We start from the raw sequence: 15,331 nt of genomic DNA on the forward strand, positions 1-15,331 counted from the left end.
CTCGGATGAAGGAACTATCAATATAACAGTTGTAGATCTTAAAAAGTTGTAAAACTTTGTAGTTGACGACTTTTTCATTTGAATCTATTTAGGGCCTCAAATAATCAATTTATGATTGGTTTATGATAGTATGTGGGGAACTAAACTCTAATACAAACACAATTGAGTGATAGGTGGAGTGGTAGAGGAGTGTACGCACGAGGGTGAGGTCTCAGGTTTGAATCCCACCGATCGCGTAGCACGCGATTTTACACGAAAAAAAATGCGCGACTTGCGACTTTTCAAGATTTCATATTTTTTAGAAAAAGATTTCATATTAAAATGCGCGACTTACGTAGCACGGAGACGGGCGGGCGAATAGCCGGTGGGCCTTCCCTGTATTAAAATCTTTTTTCCTATTTTTAAAAATTGATTTCATATTTTTTAGAAAAAGATTTCTACAGGCAATTGGCATAACTGAACCGCCTATAGAAATGCATTTCCACAAGCGGTTCTCAGGTACCCGCCTGTGGAAAAATTTATTTCCACAGACCACCAAACACAGGCGATTCGCTAAACCGCCTGTCAAAAGGATTACGAACCACCTGGTACCTTTGTGTACTAGTGGAAACCCGAGGAATATCTCTACCATGGTTTCATCCATGAAACCGAGGAGGCATCTAGAGAACTTTTTTTTTTGGAATATCTAGTGATATACTTTTTAAGCTCTGTATCACCACAAATTACTCTTTCCTCTTGTTCCAGCTCGACAATTTGAGTCTTTCTATGTTTTGTCACTAGCTACTAACTGAAAGTACCTTGTATTGTATCACCTTCTAGTATAGATTTCTAACATTTTTTGCCCGATGACCATCTTTTTCAAATACTCAACGAGAAAGTTTACTCGGCGTACGTCACAGAATCATAGACTAATCAGATAGGTTAATTTGCATAAGCTGCCAAGCTACGGTGGAGGGTTAGTTGTTTTGTCGAGCTCAAATTGCGCATGCAGTGACGTACGGGGATGCACTGATGATCGATCTTGCATGGGGCGTCAAACCACCACGCATGTGAAGATGGAGTGCCTGGTGATACGTTCCATATATACTAGTCAACAATGATGTGGCAAAATATATGTAAATAAATAAACGGAAAACAGAAGTCCTCGATCAGCGGCACATGTCGTGATCGGTGGAGCTGTTGCACGGCACCGACTTGTTGGCCATCGATGACAAGCTATCCCGAATCACGCGCACGATCTTAATTAATACTCCACTTCGGAAACACTCTTTGAAAACGCATCCAAGAAAAGCTTGCTCCGAATTGAAAAGGAAAAGGATTGGAGGAAGAAGGCGCGGGCATTCACTCACAAAAAAATTATATGAATTATCTTGTATATCAGTTATTATCCTTTTAATTGTTTGTCAAAGATTATTGCCTGAAATTAAGACACCTGAAATATAACTCTCTTGGTTCATTAGGGCACTCACAATGCAAGACTCTATCACAGAGTCCAAGACAAGTAATTACATATTATTTATGGTATTTTGCTGATGTGGCAGCATATTTATTGAAGAAAGATGTAGAAAAAATAAGACTCCAAGTCTTATTTAGACTCTAAGTCCACATTGTTCGAGGTAATAAATAACTTTAGACTCTACGATAGAGTCTGCATTGTGAGTGCCCTTATCTGGTCTGCTGGTGGTATGCTAGGGCTAGGCAATTTAGGCAGGAAAAAAATTCTATGCGACACCGTCTACTTGTTTTTCAGCCCCATCGTCTCTGCTTACTTTTCGGCGGTTGGTTTTCATAGAGAACTGCAGATTGAGGGAACAGGAGGGACTTATTACATGGTGTCTTATGCGCGATGGTGTCGCATAGAATTTTATTTCTAAATTATATACGACACCATGGCACGGTGCTCGCATAAGACGTTGTCTACTTGGTTGACACGTGTTTCTAATCCCATCAGTCAAGACGATTATCGGTCCATCTGCTTGCTTTTCGGAAGTTGGTTTTCATGGAGAATGGAGCTCGAGCGAACAGGAGTGCCATGAATGTCTAAGCATCAGAGTTGACAGGAGATGGGTTTTCAAACTCGCAGCAATAAATAACTAAAATCACTGCGTATTATTGAATATCACGATCTCCGAAAAAAAAACAGAAAGGTATATGCGTGCATAGAATCACATGAAACACACCGTACCATGTCGAGCACACAATCATGTACTACGTACTGTCGTACAAGTGCATGCGTAAGACGATCGACCACACCGTGGATAGAAGAAACACACTATAACACACAGCAAGATGCGGGATGGTAATCAGAAGCGAGCAGCAGCCATATGACCGTGAGTGGACTACGGATCGGATCGCTCGAACGATCGAGACGTACAGCTCTAGAACCGATTCATGAGGGCCTTGATCCAAGCCAGCACACCACTCTCCTCTTCTCCATCTGCCTGCTTCTCGGCGTCCTCGGCATGGCGGTGGCTGTGGTCGCGGTGGCCGTGGCCGTGGCCGTGGCCGTGACCGTGGCCGAACCTCCTTCTCCTCATGATCGCCTTCCTGAACCGCCGGACCATCTCTTCCACCTGTTCATCTTCATCCTCGTCGTCGTTGTCCCCGCCGTGCTCAGCGTGACGGAGCCGCTTCCTCACCATATTCTTCTCCTCGTCGTCCTCTTCGTCGTGGTGGTGGAAGTGGAACCGCTTCATGCTCATGCCCTCTGGGGCAGCCTCGTCCGGGCCCTCCTCCTCGTCGTGGTGGTGGTGGTGGAGACGGTGGCGGCGCATGCCGTGGTGGAAGTGGAAGTGGAACCACCTCCGCAGCATCTCCTTCTTCCACGCCCTGACCGCCGCTGCGTGCTCGCCGTCCTCCTCGTGCCCGTCGGCGTCGGCGAACGACGGCTCCTTGCTGGCCACCAGCTCCCCGTCTCCGTCACTGTCTGGGAGAGAACGATCCGGGTCCGGCTCGGCCACGGGCTTCACCTCCTCCGCCTCCCTGACCTCCTCTGCCATGGGGAACCTGAGCGGCGCGTCACGGTAGACGCCGTGGTGGCGCTTCCACCAGAGGTGGTGGTGGAGGCTGCAGGGGCGGTGGCGGTGGTGCCGGTGGGACGGCAGGCGGAGGAATTCTAACCCATGCTGCTGCTGCTCCGCCGGGAGGACCTCCTCCTCGGTGGCGCTGGCGCCCGCCTCGGCGGGGAGGGTGGGGTTGGATAGCCCATTCTCGTCGCTGACGGCCACGGCGCCGGCGGCGGTTGATTCGGGCTCGGCGGCGTGGTCTGCTGCGACGACTGCGACGGTCCGGCAGTGCGCGACGGCAAGGAGGGAGAGGACGAGGAGGAGGAGGAGCGCGGCGGTGGCTGACGCTGGGCGCGCCATGGTTGCGTGCTCGGGAGGGGAACGCGGTGACTGCGACGCAATTGCCAGGGCGGGGGTCAGCTTCTGCATTTGTAGGCAAGTTGCGGGACCCACTGTGCATGTGGTGGTGGTGAGAGGCGACCAAGCCGCTTAGCTGAAAGTCAAACGGGTTATTGGAGGCTACAGTAAATTATGAATAATGGCCGCTTGGATTATTATTTTATCTACTCCAACGAATATTGGGTTCGTCTACAAAGAGGAAACACAAATTTCAAATAGTGTTATACAGGGAAAACAAATAATTTTGATGGCAATCAAGGAACCATAATATTTTCTAGTGGCATGGAGGGAAGTTTCTCATGTTAAAGTTGTGAAAAATATTTGTAATCACATAAACATAAAAAAATTAAGGATATATTTTTAGAAAAAAATGATGGTCTAAGACATGCATTAAAAACTGTGCAGAGTCAAATATAACATGTATTTTTTATTAATCCAAAGTGCTTGAGGTTTTTTGAAAATATGTTATTATGTTAAGGTTCTAGCTATTTGGTACTTCTTTTAGCAGCTTCAACTCTAACTCTAAGGACCTATTTGTTAGGACTTCTCTCTGGCTCTGGCTCCGGCTCTAGCTCTAGCTCTTCCAAAGAAGCCCTGGCAAACGTTTTTCTAAAGAATTTATTTTTAAGTAAAAAAATATAGGAGTCAGAGCTGTTTTAGCAAAGCCACAAATTATAGTTTTTTTAAAACGGCTCTGACTCTTTTAAAGGAGCCTATGGTGAGGAGTCATGCTAAATACCCCTAAATAATACTAATGCAAGAAATGATTTCGCAATAGCTTTTGTCTCCAAGAAATTAGGCTTTGTTTACTTCCATCCCAAAACCCAAAATTTTTCAAGATTCCCCATCACATCAAATTTTTAGACGTATATATGGAGTATTAAATATAGACGAAAATAAAAACTAATTGCACAGTTTGGTCGAAATTTACGAAACGAATCTTTTGAGCCTAGTTAGTCAATAGTTGGACAATAATTTTCACAAACAAACGAAAATGCTACAGTGTCACGAAATTTTTTTATCAAGAACTAAACACGGCCTTAATGACCCCGCAGTCAACGAGAACCGGTTGTACCCACGGACCACCGTAGAAAATGAGCGGCCCTCCATTTACCCATCGACAACGGGTGTTAACCGTAATCAGAAACAAACACGGCATACATCAAGCAACATGGTTGGCAGAGACGTCATTTTCACCCGTCTTCATGCACGAATTGCTAGCCAGCGTCTAATTTCCAGTTTGATCTACCGACAGAAGCCGCTTTATTTATTTATTTATTTATTTATTTATTTATTTATTTATTTATTTATTGTTTATACTACCCCGTCTAAATTTACATGTCCGGTAGTTCAATTTGCGTATGCAGTGACGTCACCATGGATTGATCTTTGTACCCCAAGCCAATGAACTGGTAGCCGAGCAATATTCAAATGCGAACATCGAGTTTCGTGATTCGTGTGAGTTGGCAACAGATTTGAATAGGCTGATGAGAGCGAACAGCAAAGCTAATAGTGCAGGTTCAATTTACATTTACAGCCTATTTATAAGCCTACCCGTATGACTCATTTGTTTCGCTTAAAAAATGTTTTAGTCCTTGTGCATAAGAGCAAAGTTAATACAACTTTCTGTTTATACATTTACAGCTCATTCATAGAATTGTTCTCTCACAAAGTTTCCTGTTCTTTTGCATCAGTTGAATGTAAAAATCCACCTCTCATCTTCTCCTCTATCTTCAACTTAGCATTCAACTCACTAACAACCTTTTGTTATACTTGTTTTAAGAGCTTGCTTTTCTTTTTCTTTTCTCTCCTCACTCCGCCTCTACATAAAGACCACCTACATTCATTTACTATACTTGTTCTCATACATGTTTGGATATCAAAAACAAACATCTAAATTTTAGTCCCTAATATGAAGAGTAAAATTTAGTTCAACTCTAACTAATTGTTAATTTACTACTTATCAAATATGCTAAATTAGCATAAAGCTGACGCAAAACAACAAAAGAGGTAAATACACTCCCGCCTATCACTTATATCTTCTCTCTTCCATGTGCAAAGAGTAGTGTAGTCTATTTGAGTATGGCTCACCCAAAATTTAGTTGGTATCTAAGGGTTTGTTTGGATTGATGACTACAGCTAATTGTTAACTATAGATAAAAACTAGTCCAATTAAAATTAGCTAACCAGAAATTACATGGTGTTGTTTGCCTCCATAGCTAATTGTGCCCTTTCTTTTTATCACTTCTCATCTCTCACCCACACCTCTCGGTCTCTCTCCCTAAATCCAACCACTTGGCTTCTCCTAGATCTCCCCTCTTAGTCAGCCTACATGCCCCACAATGGACGACATGCAGCGCCAATCCCACGTCGCTCGGCAATTACCTTCCTAGCTAGAGTGTCACACCCGGATATAAAAGAGCATTCGGGTGCCAAATCACATGTGCGCCAGGATCTCTAATTCACACACATGGATCAACATCATCAATGGTACAAAACACAGTGTTCAAACGTATTACATAAATGGGAATAAAAGTATCATTATTACAAGCCAAATGTATATCAAAGTGCGAATGGGAAGCCTAAGCTAAATTGTTCCAAAAAGAAAGGGGAAACTAGACGCCGACGTAGCAGGACCACCTTGCCACAGGAAGGTCGACGACAGAACCACACGAGCCTAACAACCAGGCGACTCAAGGTAATCCTCAGAGAAAACACAATTATACTCCTGATCGTCCGAGCAACCTTTAATGATTATAGCAAGGGTGAGCTCATGTCGAACTCAGCAAGCACAGACGGAAAGTAATGACATGCAAGGCTTAAAACAAGGTAAAGCTGACTTGGTTTGACTGCGGTAGCATTTTAGTTGATCACTTTTGATTAGCACCATTATTAGAACAACCTACTACTAATTAATTATGAGTAGCATAAACCCAACCCTTCATTAGTGTAAGTAATACTTAACATCTTTTAAAAGACTATCCTAATAGTTACAGTAGTCTAGGGATTAACCCCAAAAAAACTAACACAGGATAGCAATCCTACCAACACGGAATAGCCATTCCGCCAAAACACGAGGTAGCAACCTCACCAAGTTCCATCTCCAACAAACCAGTGAATCCAATTTGCTCATCATGTGAGAGTCTGGGCCGCTCGTGACCGTGAGCACGGCTGATATATCAGTTTTACACTCTGCAGAGGTGTGCACGTTCACTCCAAGTCGTGATTCCCATTTGCCCGTGGTCATGACTCCCCAAAACACAACCAAGGTGAGCAGGCAGGGTCTCACTACGAGACCTTTCACAGGGTCCAACTAATAGGATGCCACTCGCAAGTTTTTGTCGAGGCGCTCGACAGTCGATACCCATAGCCATGGCGTACCGAGCAGCCGACAACTTAATATTCATTACCCAAGTTACTTCCTCACGCCTACCCGGAAAGTAACACCCTACTAGTGGAGGTCCTGCTAATTAGTCAAGCTAGAGCCATATGGCTTGGAGCTGCACTGTATGTCCCAGGGGGCCGCTCCATGACTAAGTCCTTACGGAGAGCAGAGACGGGTACGCCCGGCAACCGGATCACCAACAGTACCCACTCCCCCTGTCACCACCATCATCACGATGCTCGTAAGCATCCAACATCGCCATCACCGCAGTGACCAAAGGTTCAGCACAGATTAAGCATCAAGTTGAGTAGAGAGTATTACTTGTTTAGGCATGTGTATAAGATGAGTAGAGCAGCTAAGCAAACCTAGCACAACCTAGTCTACCCATATACGTAACCCCAGGTGAACAAGGAATAGTAAGTAAAGCTAGTCAGGTCCTTAGGGTTTGCATTCATTGAACACATGCATATAAAGTAAATGACATTAATGAGTAGGTTCAAAATGATCAAACGGTGTCTGCACTTGCCTTGATCGTAGTCGGGTTGCTCGAACTCAGTGGGATCCTGATCCTCTTCCTTCACGAGCGTCTCGTTGGCTATACGCGACAATCATCACACAAACAAAGCAATACATGCAAGCAAACAAGCTTAATCAGAAACAGTACACCAAAGCATTAAAAAGCACAAATCAACTGCGCTACTGTATTCTACTCGTCGATACGAAACTATAGCGACCGGAATCACCTAAATCGGAGCTAAGACGCAAAAGTTATGGCTAAAACAAGTTGGATGGCAAAACTGTAGATAAACTGAACTATTTTTGTAATTAAACTAATTAAAACTGAATTTAAAACGAGATTTGGATTAAAACTATAAATACTAACGGCTGTAGGGGTTAAACTGTAAAACCAGGGGCATGAATCTAATTATTTTTAAACTGTATAGGACTGCGGGTTGGTTTTAAATAAAGGCAGGGGCCTTTTTACAAAAAGGTCAGGGGCGCGCGGGTGGCTGAGCTGGGCTGGCCACGTGGCGCAGCGCGGTTGGCCGGTCCACCGTGGGGCTGTGGACCGGGCGGGGTGCGGCTGGTCCGCCGGTCCACCGTGGACCGGGGCCGGGGGCGAAGGGCGTGGCCGCGGCGGCGCTCCATGGCCGCGGCCGGGAGCTCATCAGGGCGGCGATACGCTGCGCGAGAAAGCGTGCCGTGGGCACGGATGGGCTGCGCGCGTTGCAGCGGGGCCGGTGCGTGCGACTGCAGCGGCTGGGCGTGGCCGGAGTGCGCGGGCCACGCGGCGGCGCGATGCGGCGGCGGCGGCGGCTAACTCCGGCAAGCGCGGACACAGAGAAAGAGAAGCGGAGAGGACACACCGAGGACGCCTACGCGTTCGCAGCGACCGTGCGAACTCAAAAGGGGTCTCACCTTGACACGAACGGCGGCGGAGCAAGGCGGTTCGCGGCGGCAGCGGGTCTCAGCGACTCGGCGGCGGCGCTGCGTGCTTCGGATTGGGTTTTGGCGGCTCGGGACTATGCTAGGGTTTTGGGGGGTCGCGGACGGGTGCGGCGGCCTTTAAAAAGGCAGGGACTGACCGGGGATCCTCGATCCGCGCGCGGCACGGAAGTCGGAGCCGGCCCACGCGGAGAGAGGGGAGGCGCGGGGCGCTGGGCCGAGGGGAAAGGGAGGCCGGCCCAAAGAGAGAGAAAAAGCTTTTCTTTTTATTTAAAAAAACATATCTTCCTATTTTTTTCTTGGCTCCAAAACTAGAACAAGCACAAGCAAATAAATATAATCAAGCAAAAATTATGCAGCAGCATGAATGCATACAAACATGTTTCTATCTTATATTTCATTTTATTTATTTTTGTAAATTATTTAATAATTTCCAAAAATTCAAACTAAGACAAAATTAAATCAAATTCAAACTAAATTTGAAATTCAAATTTTGGAGTGTTATAAACCTACCCCCCTTAAAAGAATCTCGTCCTCGAGATTAGGATGAACCAGAGAATAACTGAGGGTATTTTGATATCAGATCATCTTCTCTTTCTCAGGTTGCCTCTTCCTCAGAATGATGTTTCCATTGTACTTTACACATCCTGATAGTTTTACTCCTCGTAATTCTCTCTGCTGTTTCCAGAACTTTGATAGGACTCTCTTCATAGGTTAGATCATCCTGTAAATCCAGTTCTTCTAGTGGCAACTGTTCCTCAGGCACTCTCAAGCATTTCTTGAATTGGGAGACATGGAAAACATTGTGCACATTGGACAGACTAGCAGGCAACTCAAGTTGATAAGCCACTTCTCCTCTCCTTTCCAAAATCTTGAAAGGACCAACATATCTAGGAGCTAGCTTTCCCTTGACATTGAACCTCTTTAGACCTCTCATCGAAGATACTTTCACGTATACATAATCACCTACCTAAAACACAAGTTCCCTTCGTCTCACATCTGCATAGCTTTTCTGTCTACACTGAGCTGCTTTCAGAGTCTGTCGGATGAACTGAACTTTCTCTTCGGCTATTCTCAATGAATCAGGGCTGAACACTTGTCTTTCACCAGTCTGATTCCAGAACAACAGAGTCCTACACTTTCTTCCATATAAGGCCTCGAAAGGAGTCATCTTAAGACTGGTCTGATAACTGTTGTTATAGGAGAACTCAGCATATGGCAAACTAGTATCCCAACTATCTCCATACTGCAAAGCACAAGACCTAAGCATATCCTCCACTATTTGGTTGACCCTCTCTGTCTGACCATCAGACTGAGGGTGATAAGCTGTACTGAATCTGAGTTCTGTTCCCATAGCATCATGTAGCTTCTCCCAAAACTTCGAAGTAAACTGTGTACCTCTATCAGACACAATCCCCTTAGGAACCCCATGCAGACATACAATCTGTTCCATATACTTTTCTGCTAACTGCCCTCCATGGTAGGTAGTCTTGACCGGTATGAAATGAGCTACCTTGGTCAACCGACCAACTACAACCCATATAGAGTCATAACCTCGTTGGGACTTAGGCAATCCCACTATGAGGTCCATGCTGATCTCATCCCACTTCCACTCAGGTATCTTCAATGGTTGTAACAATCCTGCTGGCCTTTGATGTTCCGCTTTCACTCTCTGACAAGTGTCACACAATGCCACATATTCACCAATATCCTTCTTCATACCAGGCCACCAATAGTTTTGCTTCAAGTCCTGGTACATCTTAGTACCTCCTAGATGAATAGAGTAAGCAGACTCATGGCACTCCTTCAGTATCACATCCTTGATTCTCTGAATATCAGGCACACACAATCGGTCCTTGTGCCAAACAATTCCTTCCTGATCAACTCTGAATCTAGGTGCTCTACCTTCCTCTAGCAGCTTAAGAATCTTTTTTATCTCTTCATCCTCTTTCTGACCCTTTCTGATCTCTTGCTCAAGAGTTGGCTCTATATCCATAGAAGTACCCTGGGTGTTGGCAACAAATCCCAAGTTGAGATATTCAAATTCTATCAATAGTTCCATTGGTAACTCCATGGCTTCCAACATATTCACTTGACTCTTTCTACTCAGAGCATCAGCAATTACATTAGCTTTGCCAGGGTGGTAATGGATCTCCAGTTCATAATCCCTGATCAATTCTAACCATCTTCTCTGCCTCAAGTTCAAGTCATTCTGAGAGAAGATGTATTTCAAACTCTTGTGATCCGTGTAGATGTCACACTTATGACCCATAATGTAGTGTCTCCAGATCTTCAGTGAATGGACCACAGCTGCTAACTCAAGATCATGGGTCGGATAATTCACCTCATGTTTCTTCACCTGTCTAGATGCATAGGCAATCACCTTTCCCTCTTGCATCAATACACATCCCAAACCTTTCTTGGAAGCATCACAATAGATAGAAAAACTTTTAGTCACATCGAGCAAAGTCAGAATTGGTGCAGTAGTCAACCTCTTCTTCAACTTCTCAAAACTAGCCTGACACTGTTCATTCCACTTGAATGGCTTACCCTTTTCTAACAGAGCAGTCATTGGCTTAGCAATACTAGAGAATCCTTCGATGAATCTCCGGTAATAACCAGCCATTCCAAGAAAACTTCTGATTTCTCCAACAGTCTGAGGTGGACTCCACTTAAGAACGTCTGCCACATTCTTCGGACTAACAGCAACTCCACCATTTGAAATGACATGACCTAGAAAAGACACTTCCTTCAACCAGAAGTCACACTTACTCAACCTGGCATAGAGCTGATGTTCCCTCAACTTCTGCAAAATAAGTCTCAGGTGTTCCTCGTGTTCTTCCTCAGTCTTGGAGTAGATCAAGATATCATCAATAAAGACTACCATAAACTTATCCAAATACTCCATAAAAACTTTATTCATTAGATACATAAAGTAAGCTGGAGCATTAGTTAACCCAAAAGACATAACTGTATACTCATAAAGTCCATATCTGGTGGTGAAGGCAGTCTTTGGAATATCACTAGGTTTAATCCTCAACTAGTGATAGCCTGATCTCAGATCTATCTCGGAAAACACACAAGCTCCTTTCAACTGATCAAACAAGTCCTCTATTCTAGGCAAAGGGTATTTGTTCTTAATTGTGACCTCATTCAAAGATCTATAGTCAACACACATCCTCTGTGTCCCATCCTTCTTTTCTACAAAGATAACTGGAGCTCCCCAAGGTGAGGAACTAGGACGGATGTACCCCTTAGACTGTAACTCCCTTAGTTGTTTCTTAAGTTTTTCTAACTCATTAACAGCCATTCTAAAAGGTCTCTTAGATATGGGTGCAGTACGAGGCAATAAATCAATAACAAATTCAATCTCACGGTCACGTGGCATACCTGGCAAATCCTCTGGAAACACATCAGGAAACTCTTTCACAACTCGGATATCCTCTACTGACCCACTGCTCACATGGTAAACTGTTCCTTCACTGCTAGGTGACATAGAAACTCTGACCTCAATTATGTCCCCACTAGGTGCTGTTAGAGCAACTGACTTCTCAGCACACTGAATAGTACCCTTAAACTTGGCCAACCATCTCATTCCCAAAATCATATCTAAACCTTCTGAACCCAACACGATAGGATTGACAGGAAAATCTACCCCCCTTATTTTAATGCTCATTCCCGGACACAAAGTATTAGTATGCATCTTAACCCTGGTGATTTAACTATCACGGTGTTTTGCATGGTACAGGTGGCTATATTATGTTTCTCAACAAACTGTACACTTATGAAAGTATGTGATGCTCCAGTATCAAACAAAACAGTAGCTGGGCAAGAGTTGACAAGGAACGTACCAACTACCACATCTGGAGCCTCCTCAGCAGTTTCCAGCTTCACATGATTCACCCTTCCATTGTTGTTGTTCTTCTGCCTCTGGGGGCAAGCATTCGCGTAGTGTCCTAGTTGACCACACTTGAAGCAGGTATTTTCAGTGGGGGTGGGGTTGGCATTGGGCTTCACTGGGACAGTGTTGGAGTTCTAGCGAGAGCCTGACGGTGCTAGGGCATTCTGACGAGGCGCCTGACTAGCAGGGCGATGCACCTGATTGTTGTTGTAGCGCTGACTCGTCTGCTGACTCTGGTTGTTGTACCTGACATTCTGCTACTGTCCTTGGTTACCAGACTGATATGCAGGGCGAGACTGAGGGCCCTGCTAGTTGTTGTAGCGGGGACAGCTAGCACCAGTCTGCTGCTGAGAGGAATTATACTTCCTCTTCTTGTCTTCCATCTTGTGGCGCTTGCTCTCAAGCACCAATGCACTGTCCACCATCTCCTAGAAGCTAGCATACTTGACATTTGACATCATGTAGGACAGGCCATCATTCAGACCTTCCAGGAAGTGTTCTTGCTTGTCTTCATCGTTCTCCACCTCATTCGGGCAATACCGCGACAACTGAGTGAACTTGTCGCGATACTCGCAAACAGTCACGGAGCCCTGTTTCAGAGACAGAAACTCCTTCTTCTTCAGCTTCACCAATCCGGCAGGGACATGATGAGTCTTGAAGGCGACCTTGAACTAATCCCAAGTGATAGTATCTGGGTCCTGATGCGCGAAGCAGTACAAATCCCACCAGTCCTGTGCGGCTCCTTGAAGCTGTCCAGAGCCATACAGAACCTGCTCCCTGTCGTTGCACTGAGAAATGACTAGCTGTTTCTCCACAGCTTTAAGCCAGTCCTCAGCTTGCATAGGGTCAGCTGAGTGAGAGAAGAACGGTGGGCGTCCCTTCATGAACTCCCCACGCTTGTCCCTAGGTGGGGCAAACGCGTTGTTACCTCCTTCGTGCTGGTTCTAATTTTGGTGCTAATTTTGATTCTGGTTCTGCTGCATGTTGTTCATAATATGGGTCATTCCTTGCATCAGCTGAGTTTGCATAGTCAGCAACTGCTCTATGGTCATGGGCTGATTCATAGGAGGAGGGTTGGCACTAGTCCCGCTGTGACCATTGTTGTTGTGGTTGTTGGATTGACCATTGTTTCCTCCATTGGTATTGCTCCTAGTGTTGACAGGCATCTGATGTATGGAAATAATATAATAAAAATCAGGTGTAGATCATATGTGTAAATCTGATCTGTGATGTAAACAGCAAAGTTACACTCTTTTCCTCAGAGTGTGAACCAGCTGATAGTAACTTCCCTTTTTCAAGTGATATAGCACAGTACTCATAACAAATGGAATATATAGATAATGAACTGATCATGATAAAGTAAGACTCACAAGATAAAGCGATATGAAATATGATAAAGTACAAATAAAGGAGATCGAAGATAACCCAAACTAACTATCTCTTATTAACTTAAACTAAATCTTGTTCTTGATGCGTTGTGGACATAACCCACAACTCATCGCACTCATTACAAAGAACCAAATCACACCATTAACACAATAATAAATCAAGTTCTCACACAAACCAAGCAAAGCACTCTAAGCAAACCACTAAACACTAGACTCGCATAACTAAGATCGTGCTAACGTTCTAAGCGTGGCACTATTTATTACTAAGCTGGGGATAACTCCTATTCTAAGGTAGTACGAGCGCTGGCATCTCCATAGGCTAGGTCTTCACGGGGCGGAGAGAAAGCAGGCCACTGAGGTGAAGACGGTGTCACTCCAGTGATCTGAGCTTCCAGCTGTGCTATCCTCTTCCTGGCATCATCCAACTCCTTCCGCACTTGCTTCAGCTCCACTAGAGAACTGTTGAGCTCGGTGTTGGTGACCGCCATCAGCTTGACAGTCCTATGCATGCGGGAGTTCTACTCATCAGTGGTAGAAGCAATAGTCATCACCAACTCTCCACGGCGACGGCGAGGGTAGTAGCGACGTGCGTCCTGGCTGATGTCCTCGAAAAAGTGATCACGGTATGCGTAGAAAGCCTGACGAGCAGCATCATTGATGCCCGCCATCTGAGTAGACCTCTCTGCCATAGCTTCATGTATAGACATGATCCTCAGTGCTCTCAGCGTCAGGTTAGGCCTGCCGACGTGTGCCCAGACCTTCCAGAACGCCGGGTACTCCGGATGACTCCAGTGCTCGCTACGGTACTCCACTGCGGACATGCCATGTCCTAGCTGCTGATCGGGGAGGCGCTTCAACTCACTGTGGAAGAAACATTCTCCACCATCCCGGGTGCAGACTGTCATGATCCACCCATCATCAGCAACGAAGAGTCCATCTTGACCTCCAGGTCCTCCAGGTCCACCAGGTCCTCCAGGGGCATCCTCATCATTATCATCGTCATCGTCATCACCGAAGGGGTCGTCTCCTCCAGCGACCCAGCAAGGCGCCCTTCCATGCACCACCAGAGCTTGGGGTGGTTGTTGTCCTTCATAAGGTTCCGCGTCTTGGAGGTTAGCACCGTCATCAAGATGCTAGTTAGGCTGGAACTCGATGTTATCAATGCGACCAGTCAATGGGAATTCCATCATCAATGGTACAAAACACAGTGTTCAAACGTATTACATAAATGGGAATAAAAGTATCATTATTACAAGCCAAATGTATATCAAAGTGCGAATGGGAAGCCTAAGCTAAATTGTTCCAAAAAGAAAGGGGAAACTAGACGTCGATGTAACAGGACCACCTTGCAACAGGAAGGTCGACATCAGAACCACACAAGCCTAACAACCAGGCGACTCAGGGTAATCCTCAGGGAAAACACAATTGTACTCCTGATCGTCCGAGCAACTTTAATGATTATAGCGAGGGTGAGCTCATGTCGAACTCAGTAAGCACAGACGGAAAGTAATGACATGCAAGGCTTAAAACAAGGTAAAGCTGACTTGGTTTGACTGCGGTAGAATTTTAGTTGATCACTTTTGATTAGGACCATTATTAGAACAACCTACTACTAATCATGAGTAGCATAAACCCAACCCTTAATTAGTGTAAGTAATACTTAACATCTTTTAAAAGACTATCCTAATAGTTACAGTAGTCTAGGGATTAACCCCAAAAAAACTAACACAGGAAAGCAATCCTGCCAACACGGAATAGCTATTCCGCCAAAACACGAGGTAGCAACCTCGCCAAGTTCCATCTCCAA

General features: G+C 45.2%; 1 protein-coding gene across 1 annotated transcript; it reads right to left on the bottom strand.

Moving 5' to 3' along the window:
• Positions 2,075 to 3,423, bottom strand: LOC8059047 (sarcoplasmic reticulum histidine-rich calcium-binding protein). The gene has a single exon (XM_002453585.2). It carries the CDS (start codon positions 3,363 to 3,365, stop codon positions 2,379 to 2,381), a length of 987 nt encoding a protein of 328 aa, XP_002453630.1. The 5' UTR covers positions 3,366 to 3,423; the 3' UTR covers positions 2,075 to 2,378.

This window comes from Sorghum bicolor, chromosome 4 (genome assembly GCF_000003195.3).
Source record: "Sorghum bicolor cultivar BTx623 chromosome 4, Sorghum_bicolor_NCBIv3, whole genome shotgun sequence".
Classification (NCBI taxonomy): Eukaryota; Viridiplantae; Streptophyta; class Magnoliopsida; order Poales; family Poaceae; genus Sorghum; species Sorghum bicolor.

What these genes read in the sequence shown, in the direction of transcription:
- LOC8059047 (XM_002453585.2), bottom strand. Translation starts at nt 3,365, where the DNA reads ATGGCGCGCCCAGCGTCAGCCACCGCCGCGCTCCTCCTCCTCCTCGTC.